Raw genomic sequence first — 14,841 nt, 5'->3', positions numbered from 1 at the left:
AAGAAAGAAAGAAAGAAAGAAAGAAAGAAAGAAAGAAAGAAAGAAAGTGTGGGGCAGCTAGGTGGCGAAGTGGATAGAGCACTGGCCCTGGAATCAGGAGGATCTCAGTTCAAATCCGGCCTCAGACACCTAACACTTAGCTCTGTGACTCTGATCAAGTCACTTAACCCCCACTGCCTCCCCCCAAAAAAATAATAATAATAAAATGTGTGTGATGATGGATTCTGAGAAGCATGGAGAGATCTACATGAACTGATGCAGAATGAAATAAGCAGAGCCAAGAGAACAATATGCATAGTAACTACAACAATATAAATGAAAAGAACCACATACCAAAAAATCACAAGTGAATGTAGCAAAATTGTAAAGATCAAGTCTGAACTAAATGAATAAATACCAGAGAACACCTCAGTCTAACGCACCTCTTGATGGAGGCGGAAAGTCCACAGGTGTTACATAATTGCTGGTGTTTTCAGACTTTTTCAATGCACTGATAGTTGTGCTGATTGTTTTCCTCTTTATCTTTTTTTTTTTTTTTGAATCTAAAAATACTATTTGTTTTAAGAGCTAACTATCTGGGAGGGGAAGGGATAACTAAAATAATCTCCCCCCCCCATAAAAACTTACAGTTAGGGGGGAAAAAAGAAATACATGGCTAGGTAGTAGTGACAATACAATCTGTGGCTCCAGTGACTAGCACTTCAAATGGATTACCACCCTTTTCATTCTCCCTCCCTCCCTTGGCCAGCACAGAGGTCTCCATTCCACCAATAAAGTCATTTTGGAGAAATGACGCTTCCTCACATTTGCAAAGCGCACCCTAAGAAGAATATCCTAACAACCCTACTTTCCCCCCCAAATGCAATCAGAAAGCTACTAAAGCACTGGCTTCCTGTACCTTTAATGAAAAAAAGGGGAAACTCCCACATACCAACCAAAAGGAAAGAACAACAAAAATAAAACTCTACCCCCTCCTTCCTCCCCTCCCTGCCAAGGGCAAAAGTGATGACTAAGCAAAGTTTCCAGCTTTCCAGGAAGAACATCTGCTATTTCCCTTGTTTTCCTCCTGGCTTTCTCAAGGTAGGCTCCTGTATGACTTAGGAAACATGATTTCAAGGGTCCCCCGCCGTCAACTTGCCCTCAGCCTATAGAGAAGGGAAGGTGGAGGAAAGAAGTCAAGTAAGGATGGGAAAGGAGGTGGGCCTGAAATTTAGTTAGGAAAGTTAGAGACAGGGAGAAGGGGTGGAGCTCTAAAGAGTGGATGGGCACTCGGGCATAGAAACAGAAAGTTACCACGTTCCCGGGAATAATCATCGCGGGGGGGCGCGAGGTTGTTTGTGCGGGGAATGGGGGAATGTTAATGAAAAGAGTAAAAGGCCCACGACAGAGCAGGACTGGAATGTGTCAACAAAGTGGGTGCCTAGACCCTTCATCCTGAGAGACGAGAGAGGTCCCGGTGGCTGCGGTCTGGAGAGCCTAATGACAGACCCCAACGGAAAGAAGTTGCTACACGAGGATGCAAGGGACGATCCCCAGGAATCTAGACCTCGGGGATCCAGAGGAAGCGTTGCCAGATGTCAGCAAGCATTCGGGGGAGGGGCGGCAGGGGGGCGTCGCGGCTCGGTGGGCAGCAGCCTCGGGGATGCGGGGGTCCGCGGCTGGGTGGGGTCAGTTCTGACCGCCGTTTGGGGCTCCCACACTGCGAGGGATGGAGCGTGTCTCATAAGAGATTCTCGGGTTCTCCAGCAATGCCACCTCAGGGGCGTGGCAGCCTCGACCCCCGTCTCGGGGGTCCCCGGGCGGAGGAAGGGAGGCAGCGGCGCGGGGTCCCCGGCCCTGCCCGCCGTCACTCACGCATTAAGGTGCTGAAGGCCACGACTCCGAGCAACCCTTGCAGGAAGATGCCGAAGCTGTCCATGAAAGCGCCGTTCTCGCAGCCCCGCTCGCTGGCCCCGGCCGAGGCCGTGGGGAGCGGCCCACCCGTCAGCCCGCGGCTCGCGTTGCCTGAGGGGCCCTGCATGGCGGGGCTGGCCGGAGGAAGGGACGGGCGCCCCGGCCCGGCCCAAGCCGGCCCGGCTTCTGCTCCCCGAGCCGCCGCCAGCTCGGAGCCCCCGAGCCCCGGGAGCCGGCCACCTCAGCCCGGCCGCTCGGCTCGGCTCCTCTGCGTGCCGTGCGTCATCGCCGACGTCTGAGATCACTGGCCCCTGATTGGCGCAACTGCGCCCGGGGGGCGGTGCACGGCCTCCTCCTCCGAACGGCGGGAGGGCGGCCTGGGGGCGGGGCTTGGAGCCCGGCGGGCCCAGCTCTGGGCGGGGCGGGCGCCGCCAGGTGTGAGCTGAGCAAGCCCGAGGCTGCAGGATACAGGGTGGCGAGGTCAGAAGCACCAGGGGCCAGGGTGCAAGCTAAGCATCTCTTCCACGCTGCCTTTTTTTTTTTTCTGGTGGGGGAGTGGAGGTGGTGTACTTTCACGTTGAAAGGATTTTTTAAGTGCCTACTCTGCGCCAGGCACTGTGCTAAGCATTAAACATAATTTCTATTTAGAGCAACTGTGTGGAAAACGTTTCGGGTTTAAAAGTTCAAAGGCTTATAAGGCTATAGAGGTCAAATCTAAGTTTCCACTCCCACTCTTGAGAACCATAAAAAAAGAAAACCAAGTCAGCACTTGTCGATTTCTCCACTGCCAAGTTCTCTTCTGGCCATGCCCTCTTCCCCTTCCTCTTGCCTAACAAATCAGTCTTTGGCCGAAACAGCACCCAATCCTTCAAACTGTTCTCAATTCGCTAGATCTATCACTCTCCCTACCCCATCTCCTTCACTTTAGCACCAGACTTCCTTACCCCTTCCATTGTCCTTATGCCATACCAGCCCTGTAAATCTCTTCCAGTCAGTAACTTCGTATGTGTCTGGCACATGGGTAGATCCCATCAGCTTACTTGGCTGAAGCAAGCTTTCCATGTGGTGGGATACCAAGCTTGCTTGCTTCAGGAAGAATACTGATGATGTGTAAGGGAAGTGCTGTGGGGAGACTGTGGAGCAGGCTTAGATGGCATTCAAAAGGGCTTGTCAGCATCAGACACTACACGTCTACTGGGAAAATCTCTTTTTGGAGAATCTTGATGACTCTTTTGCTCACTATAACTGGTGAGAGATATGATACAATTAAAGGCCTTATCTCCCCTGAGGCCATGGGACCCCTGAGAAATAGGCCTCAGTCCTCAGACTTCTGCATTTTCTATTCTAGGTTGAAAAAGTGGAATCTCCCTGACTTTTAGAGTTTGAAAGGTCCAGAGGGCACCCAGTGTTCCAGAGTCTATCTTCCAGGATAGGTGTTGTGGTTGGCCTAGTATCAATGTTTTGAGGAGTAAGGAGTGACTTTTGGGGACCCCAGTCCAGCAGTAGCTGAGACTAGGACTCATCTATAAGTAAAGCCACCTTTGGATATAAACTTGGTAGAACCAATCAATGCTTTGTAGGAATTGAGCTAGGTGCTTGAAATGTAACAGGGGAATGACATAGACATGTACAGAATGCCTTCCATGGTGCCTCCTCACATGGAGACTGGGTAGCCAGCTTCTGGTAGAGTCCAGAGGAGGTGGAATGTAAATACCTTGGAGAATCTATGAAGTATGAGTTGATATTATGTAAATGATTCCAATATGCTAACTACATGTTCAGGAAGAAGTAAAAGTGGGGGCATTTTAAAAAAGCTTCACTCTCTTTGGTTTTATTCTGGGGTGGATTTCATTGACTCCTTCACATGCAGTGATAGACAATGTTAGAAAATGGAGAGACCTTGGTGCGTTCTTCCCATTGAGGCCTCATAGCCCCAAGAAATGAGCCTCGGCCTCTGCTTTGTTCCAGATATTCTGGAATCACTGATACTGTGAGTTGTGAAAGATCAAGAGACGAAGCACCTGGGACTCCCTGTGTCCAGGTTTTACAGTTAGTTTAGTATTGATGACCCTGCCATTTCCAAGCTGTGACAAGGACTCATCCAACAGAGACTGCATTTGGATGTGAGTTGGTAGGACCAATGCTATATAGGAATTAAGCTAAACTGAGCCTACTTCCCCAGAGACTTAAGGTGGTATAGAGGAAATTATGCTCCCAAGGATTAAGTGGAAATGATTGTTCTTCCTATTACTTCAAATAAATGTCCCTTTATAAAAACTAATTGACGTTAAGTAGTTAAATGGAACTGGGGCCTAGTTACTGGCATCTGAGAGATGGAAGAACACAGCTGGCAGGGCTCTAGCCATTAGCAATAAAGAAGATATCCCCCCATCCTTCAAGGTTACTCCCAGGACGCTGAGAGGCAAATGTGGCCAACCTAGTTCTGGAAGAGGGAGTCAGAGCATACTTGCTGCATGAGGAAGTATTGTTTATCTTTGTGCTGGGCACATGATAAACGTTACCTGAACCTGACTGAGGATCCAATATATTGAACACATTGTAGTTTTGAGTAGGCATGAGGGCTACATTTGTTCTATTTAACAAATACCATCTCCAAGGAAATTGGACCCTTGTCTCACGTCAAGAATAGACACTGTGAATAATGATTGTATAGAAATGAAATTTACTCATCATAAGCTTTACTGGTTGATAGGAATGTAAACTAAATCATATCTTAAAGATTTGGTGAAAGCAGTAATCTTCTCTCAGTTAAATGATAAAATAATTAATGAACAAATACAAAAATTAACGTGCGACAGTTGTTTATCTTAGAAAAGAGATTTTAGGTTGATTTAATTACTATTTTTAAGACAGAATATAGTGGAAAGAGAGCTAGGTTTGCAGTCGGAGGACCTGGACTAGAATTTTGGCTCTTCCACTTATATCTATGTGACCTTATGCAGGCAAGTCACTTAAATTCTCTGGACAATCAGTTTCCTTTTTTATAAAATAACGTCTAAAGTTCCTTTCCAGTTCTAAGTTAATGATTATGTGAAGGATTTTAATAGTATCAAAGGCTCAACTAATTATACTCCTGATCCACAGGAAGAAATGGCCTTCAATTAAGACAGTAGAAAGTCTAGTTAGATATTATTAGGCCAAAAGGTATTTGAAGATCCAAAGAGGATCCAGGGCTGAAACATGCAGGAAAATCTTGCAAAGTGATTCCTACTGTGGAGCATGACTCCTGAGGCCAAGTAGGTTTGTATCCAGGAGCTGCTTTAGATACCACTGGAGATTGGGCTCATACCTCCAGGGCTCAATTATGCTGAAAAACTGAACTTCTACTTTCTCTTATGGCATTTAGGTTAAGAAAATATTAGGACCTGAATAGTAAAGTGCCACTGGTCAGAAATACAAGAATCAGATAGTGAACATGAGCATCCTGAAAAGCAGCCCCACTTGGTGGTATCAAGAAATTTACTGCCCTGCTCAAGAGACTCTGAGAAACCCTACTAGAAAGCTTTAAAAGGAAATAAAGAAAAAGTTGAATCTGGATAGCACAGTGTTCCTGGCTATCCAAATCAGCACAAATGAAACCATAGTTTGTGTTGGGTTTTTTTTTATTTTTTTTTTACAATCACTTAAAACTGTCATACCACAAACTTATTTACATTCTTATTTACAAGGAAACAAGCAAAATACCCATCTAAAATAGTTTTTAAAATCCTTTGAAGTCACTACACCTACCAAACATGATGGACATTATTTTCAATAGGCATATTTGTTTTGTGCATATTTCTCCTTAAGTAGTATTTTACCCTTGATGCATAACTTTTGAAATTAAGGAAAAAACAGCAAGCAGGAAGGTCACAACACAGTATGCATTTTGTTTTGTTCCAAACAAGCAGCTAATAAAAAAGGCAAAATACAGGAAACAAAGTGCATCAGTTCCAATGAGTTAGTATATGAAAGAGGCCTAAACATGGTGCTGGTACCAGCCAGGAGTCCCTACCTGGCAGACCTCTGATTGTCTACATAGAGTTATTCGACTAAAAAGGAGGAAAGGAGAAAAAGAAGAGGGAGGAAAACTCAAAACCTCAAGACACCTTCCTTAAAGGTTTCTTGCAAAGTGGAACTAAGTGACTGACAATACAACCAGCTTATTTTTTTTTGCCTGAGTATCATAACCTACCAAAGTCAGCTGCTTCTTATATTGGGTTGTTCCAGAATTCAAACCACCACTCCATTCAATTCAAGTGTTTTAGCCTTGTCCACTCTCATTCTGCCAAGGTTGTGGGGCAGGTATCTACATATGAACCTAGCATATGGTAGCCATACGATAACACTATGACCCTGGTGCAAAAACATTTTTCAGATGGGGGCATTGTGCTATGCCAGTTTCACCTATTGCCTCCAAAGTGGGTTGAAGTGAGACCCCTTACCTCCCATGGAGGCTTCCGGGTCAGGGCCTCAGTGCTGGTGTTGGAGACCCAGCTGACAAGGTTCTGGTTTATTTCCTTTTGAATAGCAGTCTTTGCGATAGGTCACAGCACTGGGACAGACTGAACCGTGTCTCTTAAACCAGAAAAGGAATATGGGATAGAAATTAAAGGCCTACTTTTCCATTCTCCCACTTCAATTCCTGGTTTTGCTGGTTGTAAAAATAGAAGATTCTTTAAACACTGCAATAAAGAACCTTGTAATCTTCAGTGCATCCAACACCCACCCTCTACTCTTTTACCCCTAAGGCTGCCTTCAAAAACAAGGCTATTGGTATGGTTTGGGGAAAGTTTTGAAGGGAGCACCCAAAAAGGTGGGCTTAGAATAGGATACAATTGGACTTTGAGCATACAGTTTAGAACTCTTTAGCTGGAAATTCAAGTCCATGTGTGGCTTATCTGGAGAAATTCAAGTTTCCAAAGTACTCACAGTCTCTTGCAAAGGGCGAGATTGACAAAAGTTCATTAGTAAAATGTTTTTAATAGTGAAAAAAGTCAAGAATAAGTAATATTTGCATGAAAAGGACTGAATTTTTTTTGGCTTTATGGTAGGCTTACTTTCTACAGTGGTTTTGAGGCAGCACTCCACATACTGTAATGACCCAGAACCAACCAGTTCAGCTTCACAGAAGGGGTACTTGATTCCCACCAAGACTGATGGTATTCCCTTCTCATCAGCTTCATAAGGCCAATGAGTCTCCTACTGATAATACAGAAAAGTGTTGAATTACTTTTTAAAACTAAAACTAAACAACACACATTCCCTACAAACACATGCCTAGAGACCCAGTCCTGTATTGGCTTCTGCCATGGACTTAGCTCCTGGCTTTTCTCTCAAAACATCAATGACAATAGGAATAACTCAAACCTCTCAACATCTTAATCATAAGAAAATTCTTTGGTGAACACGCCAGATAAATAAAAGCCTCTCTAATAGTTTATCCCAGTACCCCCATTTATGTCACAACCCACATGCTCCTAAAACTCCCTGATGTTCTCTGTACATCCCCAGGAAAAAAAAAATCATTTACCATACTTTTAGGGACATGGTTTTGAGACCTGGTCCCAACAAAGCAATTACCATCATTCTGAGCCTATTTTAGATCCCAGATCACCTGCTGAACTGGTATCAAGTAGAAAGTTAAGTTACATCAAAGTTCTGAAGAAGCTATGGTCCAATGTTCCCTATCTCACAGTGAGTTGAATTTTAATTCCTGGAAAAAGAGGCACAAAAAAGCCAAGTGTGAGATCTGGCTTACTAGTTTTACTTGTGGAATAATTAAACATCTATGTCTCTGCTAGAAGGTTAGTAGGTATAATGTGCCCTATCCTCAGAATATACTATGGAACATATGCTAGAGTTAACCTATACTGCAAAATAAGCAAGGATAATATGAAAACTAGAGTCCCACTGTGGTTTGATTAGATGGCTCAGCTGCCTAAAGCCCTAACCCCAATTCCCCAGAACCCACAGCATATGTAGTTTAAATGATTTACCTAACACCATGACCAAGCTGAAACAAGTTATTAATCACCCTGTTAAATTTTCAGGGATCTAGAGGAAAACTACAGCACATTGATACATTTCTAAAGTAGTCAATACATGATGAGCACACAGTTATGGAAGACATCCTGTTGGACTAGAGTGAACAAGAATACCACCTGGAAATGAAATCTACGCAAGTATAACTATTCTGCAATTAATTCTTTCTGACTACAGCAACCAAAGATAATTTTTCCCAAGAAATGAAGAGCACATATATTTATATCTAGCACAGAAATATTTTATGCAATCAAGAATAATCATCCCTTTTGAAAATTCAAAGTTGATCGTTACTTTCTCCTAAACAGGGGTGGATAAGTGGGAAAGGTAGGAAGGGATGCTAAGAATCACATGGCTCCAGACTGTCTACAAACATTAATTTGACAGTTGGAACTCATCTCTGTCAAACTACCAACAAGCTGGATACTACCAGAGGAAATTAACCATGTACATACTGGCATTTTTGTTATAAATGAAATCAGTAGACAAAGAAGCTACAGCTAAAATAAATGGAAGGACAACTTGCATATTTTCCTCAGCAAGATGAATAACGGAGTTGGCAGAGTTGGTTTCATAGTTTTTCCAAAGGCAACAACAAACATTGTGTCAGAGGATACTTGGTTATCTTGCCTTGCAGTCGTTGTGATGAATGCAAGCAAACAGACCAGGAAAATAAGTGAAGCTTACACAATAACTTACATTGCAGAGGATGGATTTTTTGATGAACTTAACAAAAATTTCAAAATTAACTCAACATATATCCCCATTTGTGGTGACTTCAATATGAAAATAGATACAGGAGAAAAAGGCAAAAATCATGTTGGTAAATATAGTTTGAGATCAAGAAATCAAAGAATTTAAAGGACTGCAGGCTGCTCAGAAGCCATGTGACTCTAAGACACTCGGAAGAGTCTAGATATAGTAAAGCACTTAACCAGAATGTGAAAAATGAAAATGACTACATTTTAGTAATTTTATTATGGAAATAACTAATTGCTGATCCAATAGCCATCTCAGCTTGTTAAAGCAAAGTCCAAAGAAGAAAAGAGCTGGACGGTTTTAACAGGAGCAATATGGTGGAGTGAAGAAAATGTGAGAGGCAGAAAAGCCTGCATTCAAAGTCTTCACTCCACCCCTTCATCCCCAGTAAGTGAGCAAGTTTCTTAACTTCTCTGTGTCTCTGTTTCCTTAACTAAATCTAAGAATGTTATTATCAAATTAAAAGCAAGTCTATGGATGACTTACAACCTGATCTGTTGAAATAAGTTTACTAATTTCAAAAAATGAGAAATAAACTGACTAAAAAAGGTATTGTCATGATTTTTAGGAGAAATTTAAATGATACAAAGCAGTCACTAGAGTGAAGAGGCCAAAAGACCCCAGAAAATGCCCCAACAGCAAACACTTAATCTTCTTGCCAAGGGTAGAGAAATGGCAGCCAAGGACACCACCAGTTTAGTGTACAAGCTTATTTGCTAAAAAGGATGATGGAAGATTAAGAGCATTATCACTTTACAAAATAACACAAATATTTTGGGTAAAAATTGTGGGTAAAAATGATTTGGCTCAGAATATGATATGAGACCAAGCAGAGCTAAGTCCTCCTGAGAACACTGGCAGACAAAACTAGACTGTGGATGGGGATGACAACAGACATGAAATGGAATATACTGGCCAGCATCTTTATCATACCAGTTTCCTTAATTAGTTGTACGAATTTAATTACCACCCATGTATTTGGCCATTTCAATACCCAATATACTACATAAAGAAGCGGTGATAGCACTTAAGATGAATTTGGGAAGAATGGCTGATCTGACAAAATGCATATAAGGAATCTGTGCTCAAGGTGGTCATTGTCAAGGCACTCTGGGGTCCATTTTCAAGCTATTTCAAAGAGGAAAAGATTCTGAAAGAATAGAAAAGACCACAGATGGTTTGACTGAGATTTCAACAACTGTTAACCCAAATACCCATTTTCTAAGTTCTGCAACATCTTTAGGAGAATGGCCTGCATAATCATCAAAGGTATCCTTGATGAAAACATGAAAAAGGAACAAACAGGCTTTCGCAAGTCTTACTACAGCAAGAATCATAGCTGCTATTTATTTAAAAAAAAAAAGGATTTGACTCAGCAGAACAAACTATATCCTTGAAGGCTTCTAAGAAGACTATCTCCCACATATACATTGGAAATATAGGAGACTAACATCAACATTAAAGATAACTTTCTTCAGCAATCTGCTGAGTACTGAAATAAAGGATCCCTAGTGTATGACATATTGCCTGGCACATAGTAGGTGTTTAATAAATGCTTATTGATTGATTGATCAAGTAAGGTATAAAAAAGGAACTCATACGGTCACCCAAAGTGCTCTCCAGTATAATGAAAATTACTCTATATTGGAATCCAAACACAGACAGTGAGGTTTTACAAATGCTTCTATTCACAGATAACATTGTATCAACTGCATCAAGCTCTAACACACTAAAAAACAAAAACAACAAAACAAAAACCACTACCTCCTCAGATCACAGCAATGTAGAAGAGATAGATTTAATATTATATATTAAAAAAAATAAAATAGATGAAAAATTTTGTATTTCCCAGGCTGTGATATGTAGCTATACATGCAACTCATTCATATATATCCTGGGCATAGTTGCTGTGAATGGATGATGAGCTAGGCTGAGAATGGAGATTAGGCTGAATCAAATCTGGAAAATCCTGTAGTACTTTCAACAATCCCAAACTGCCAGGCTGCCAACAATGGAACAGCATGATCTTGAATGAAGCTAAGTTACAGGTAACCCTAACAGCAACAGAAACATGAATTATGGGTGTAAATGAGTGTAAATAAACTATTGCATGTTCACAGTGATGACATGCCCACAAGAAGTGGCGATCCCAAAGGCATTTTGCAGGCCAGAAAAGGAGGTGGATCAGCTGTCCCTCAAAACAACAGATGGACAGCCTGGGAATTACATTAGTAACCCTGAGACAGTAAAAAAACCAAAAGAAGACCTTCCTCAGGCTGGGTGACTCCTCTACAGAGCATCTATGAAAAGACCTCAAAAAGAATCACCAGTATGGAACCGGTGTGATTCAAGGAGGAAACATCAAGAGACAGAAGAGAATGGATACAAAATATTAAAATTGGGTTGATGCTCCAGGCTCCCATCATCGTAGTCTTCTAACCTTTCCAACAAAATGAGGTGAGGTTACTACTTTAATTACTTACACTAATACTAATGTGAAATGCATATTTTAAAGGACACAGCGACACACCAAACATTCCCAAACTATTGCTTCCATGCAGGATTTCCAATTAGTTTTTTTCTTCAGTTTAACTCTGCATCTTTAATACAGTTGCTGAAAGAATTCTATTTGAGGGAGTGATGCAATAGATGTTTGGTAGAAAATTCACAGGCATGAATGCTTCAGTCTTAAGTCATGGTCTCCTTCCAAGAAAATGGCCCTGAGATTTTACTTGGCTTGTATATTACAAATATTGAAAACATATTAAAATATTGTGGAAGTGGATAGGAGGAGGGAAATATGGTACAGTGAAAGGAGCCTTACACTGAGAAATCAAAAAACCCAGGCCCTCTTTCAGGTTATATTTATTAATGACCAGCTTGTTTAATTTTGTATAGTCACCACATTCTTGGGGCTTCCATTTTCCCCAAACATAAAATTGAAGAGTTGTACTAGATTCATCTCTAAGGTTCCCTTTTTAAGCTCCAGAATTATATGGTTCCTTTGGAAGTAAAAACAGATTTTGGGGGAAAGTAACATTTCAATTGTTGTATTTAGTGGACTTGCACATGTAAAGTATGTTTAATTTTCCTAATTAAGATGGGAAATATTTGAGGGTCCAAACTCCACTTACAGAATTCCAATACTATTTTGGGGTGAGAGGAATTTTCCTTAAACTCCCCAAATATTATCAATTGAATTGATTCCACTACTGGGTAGTTAGGATCAGAAGAAAATTTTATTAATCAGGATTCCAAAAAGTGATCTCTCTAGTTAATGCCCAATACCACACATTTCCACCTCCTCCTTCACCAGACCAATCTTCATATTGAAATATCCAATTATCTCTACTCATTATGCTATATTTTACTTATATTAAAACTTTTTTTATATGACTGACCTCCACAAAGTGTTACTTTGATGCCTTGTTGTGGAGGTAACCCAAGGTTCTAGAAATCTGTCCCAGTGAAACACATATATGGTTAATTATCCGCACTAGAAAAACTAAATAGAGGAAGAATGTCTACTCTCTACAGTACGATATGCACTTGGATGCAACCAATCTATAGTGTTGCCTCATCATTAGCACACACATGTTGGACAAATAATATCGTGCACAGATAATGGGCTAGGGCCAGAATCAATGAGGAAGATAGTAAATTGGATTGCCTTTAGGAAATAGTTGAGTACTTTCAGGGAACTTATTATAATTCCTTGCCCAACAGAATGCTTCCAGTGATGCTGAATAAGTCCTAGTGATGGAGTTCCACAGGTCCTGAAGAATTAAAGTAGAGGGTGACCCAAAGGGTAAGGAAGAAGTTCAGGATAGTTGATGGGTAAGCTGCAAAGTATTCATCACCAACCAAAAATTACACAAAAAAGGCGGTATAAAGGATGTCATCAGCAAGATGTTTGCCTAGAGAGATCATGTCTAGCACAAGATATAATGATAGTCAGCCCCTGCTGATATAGGTGCAGTTTCAGGAGAACCAGAGAAGTTCCCACCACTTTGAATGGACCCTCTGTGAAAAATTTATGGGAAGGAGAAGGACAAAGAGTTCCAAAAGATTCAAGGACATGGATGGATTGTGACTTGCATTACCAAAAGGAGTACTTACCCAGATGAAATCACTGGTCCACTGAAGTATCCAAGTAATAAGAGAACCATCTAGAAGCTATCAAATGTTGAAAAAAATAAACGGATGCCTTATTTACTAGACATACTTATTGAACACCTCTTCAAAATGCACTGTAATAACTGGTGCTTATTGTCATTTGGCTATAGAGTCTAATTTAAGGGAGTTCACTCAATATTTAATGTAGAGAGGATCCAGACCGTATAAGCTCTGTTGTCTATATCCACAATGAGAATTCCTAATCAATAAGTTAGTAGGTGTGAGGATATCTAAAGTAGAATATGAAGAAGATGGATGGTCTGAATATAATATGTTGGTGACTGGGGATAATCCAAAAAGATTTTCATAAAAAAAAAAGGAAGATTTTCATCAAAAATCCTAATTTACAGGACATGAGCACACACTTCTTTTTTCCCCATCCACAATGAAATCAAGAGATCTCAGCTGGGCGGTTCTGCTGAAGCCTCCCGACAGCATAACTGGGAAAGCAAATTCACTTGAATTTTCAATTTAATTTAAAAAAGCAGGGCCATAAATACTAAAAAGATGATATAGATTTTAAAAGAGCTATAGATCTGTTCCATCAGGATCATCTAAATGTGGATGACATCCTATCTTGAGATTCCTTTGCAGTTAAATCAGAGAAGTAGTTCAAAAATGTGCAGAGGTCCAACAATTCTCTGATCTTTCAACTTCTTTTTGGATTTTTAAGCCACCTCCACAGAATGAGGATTTTCAACTTGTGCTCTAGGTTCCTGAAAAAACTAATGTTTTAACTACTTGGCTCAAGCAGAAGTGCTAAAAACTTGGTAGGGCTGGGAACAAGTGAAGGGAGGCTTGCCTATTTGTCAAATGAATGTTAGCTAGATGAAGAAAGGAACCTTGAGACAGGACAGAATGGAGTAGCCACTGTAGGAGAAAAGAATAATAAAATCCTCTTGTGAAGCTCAAGAGAAACCTATTTAATTAAATTACTAACAAATCTTTGATATGCCACTTAACTAGCTGACCAGTGTCAAAGATGGAAGATATCTCTGTAAAAATCTCATATTCATGAGAATTTTGGGTTTAGGTCAGTTTTAGGAACTGTTATAAGCTCCCACAGATTTTTTCACTAAATTTTTTTAAATGTCTTTCTTCAACTTTCATCTTACATAATTCCTTATTGTTATGGTGACAGCAAAGCAACTATCACAGGAAAAAAATTCCACCCAGAACTGTTAACTACAATTGTCAACACAGTTCGTAACAAAAAGAAATCACCAGGAAAAGCTTTTTAAATGGGCTAAAATGGAACTATACATATATAAAGCCCTGGTTCCACAAAACATTCCCCCATGAGCTGCTTTTAGTTTTAAAAACCTTAAAAAGAATATTGAAAATGGAGCACTGGTCTTCCTTAAGGCATAGCCTTATATCAGTGCTAAGTTAAAGCCATGTTCTCTTTTCCCAAGAAAAGGAAGCAGAGAACATGTCAACCTACCATGGGAAGGAACAAAAAGAAAAGGAGCAACAGAAAAAGTGTATTCCAGCAGCCTAGGATATTACTCTTAATTCTTAGTCCACACCACCTGAATTTGTGAAACACTTATTCTCCTCACAGGAGTCTCTTTCTTTTCCCACAATCTTTTATTTAAAAAAAAATGTAATTTGATGAACAAAGGACTACCACAATTCCATTGGCAGGGTAGACACTTAGTGTGCATTGTTTTACTTCATGTGTGTGGTCTTCCTTCCCTGAAAGTGCAAAATCACAGCAAGCAGACATCTGGAGGTCACCAAAGTCATCATGCCATCTCAGAGAGAGACCAATGGCTCGCTGCATTTGTGCTTCAAAGGTTCAGTTCACCTTGGTCATCCTTGTCAATTAGCAAATTGCTGATAAAAGGCAAACTTGATCCTCTCTATATGATGGCAAAGCTTGATAGCAGGGCCCAACTTCAAGTCCATGCACTCTTGAACAGTGGGAAGGGTAAGAAGTAGTAGGGCCTGCCCATCAATTTCCTG

General features: G+C 40.9%; 2 protein-coding genes across 3 annotated transcripts in view; both read right to left on the bottom strand.

Annotated features, from left to right (window-relative positions):
- The window catches only part of LOC114024046 (store-operated calcium entry regulator STIMATE), an 82,016-nt gene extending 79,996 nt beyond the window's left edge, over nt 1-2,020 (bottom strand). The window contains exon 1 of the mRNA XM_027836875.1: nt 1,855-2,020. Coding sequence (XP_027692676.1) covers nt 1,855-2,020 — 166 coding nt within the window. The remainder of the gene's footprint in view (nt 1-1,854) is intronic.
- A 3,494-nt stretch (nt 2,021-5,514) lies between these two features.
- SFMBT1 (Scm like with four mbt domains 1) overlaps nt 5,515-14,841 on the bottom strand; it is a 160,446-nt gene continuing 151,119 nt past the window's right edge. For both annotated transcript variants that reach the window (XM_027836939.1, XM_027836938.1), the window contains one exon: nt 5,515-14,838. In XM_027836939.1, coding sequence (XP_027692740.1) covers nt 14,698-14,838 — 141 coding nt within the window. In that variant the 3' untranslated portion in view covers nt 5,515-14,697. The remainder of the gene's footprint in view (nt 14,839-14,841) is intronic.

The sequence above is a fragment of the Vombatus ursinus genome, unplaced genomic scaffold (genome assembly GCF_900497805.2).
Source record: "Vombatus ursinus unplaced genomic scaffold, bare-nosed wombat genome assembly UNPS02014820.1, whole genome shotgun sequence".
Classification (NCBI taxonomy): domain Eukaryota; kingdom Metazoa; phylum Chordata; class Mammalia; order Diprotodontia; family Vombatidae; genus Vombatus; species Vombatus ursinus.
This window is presented reverse-complemented; position numbering and strand designations above follow the sequence as displayed.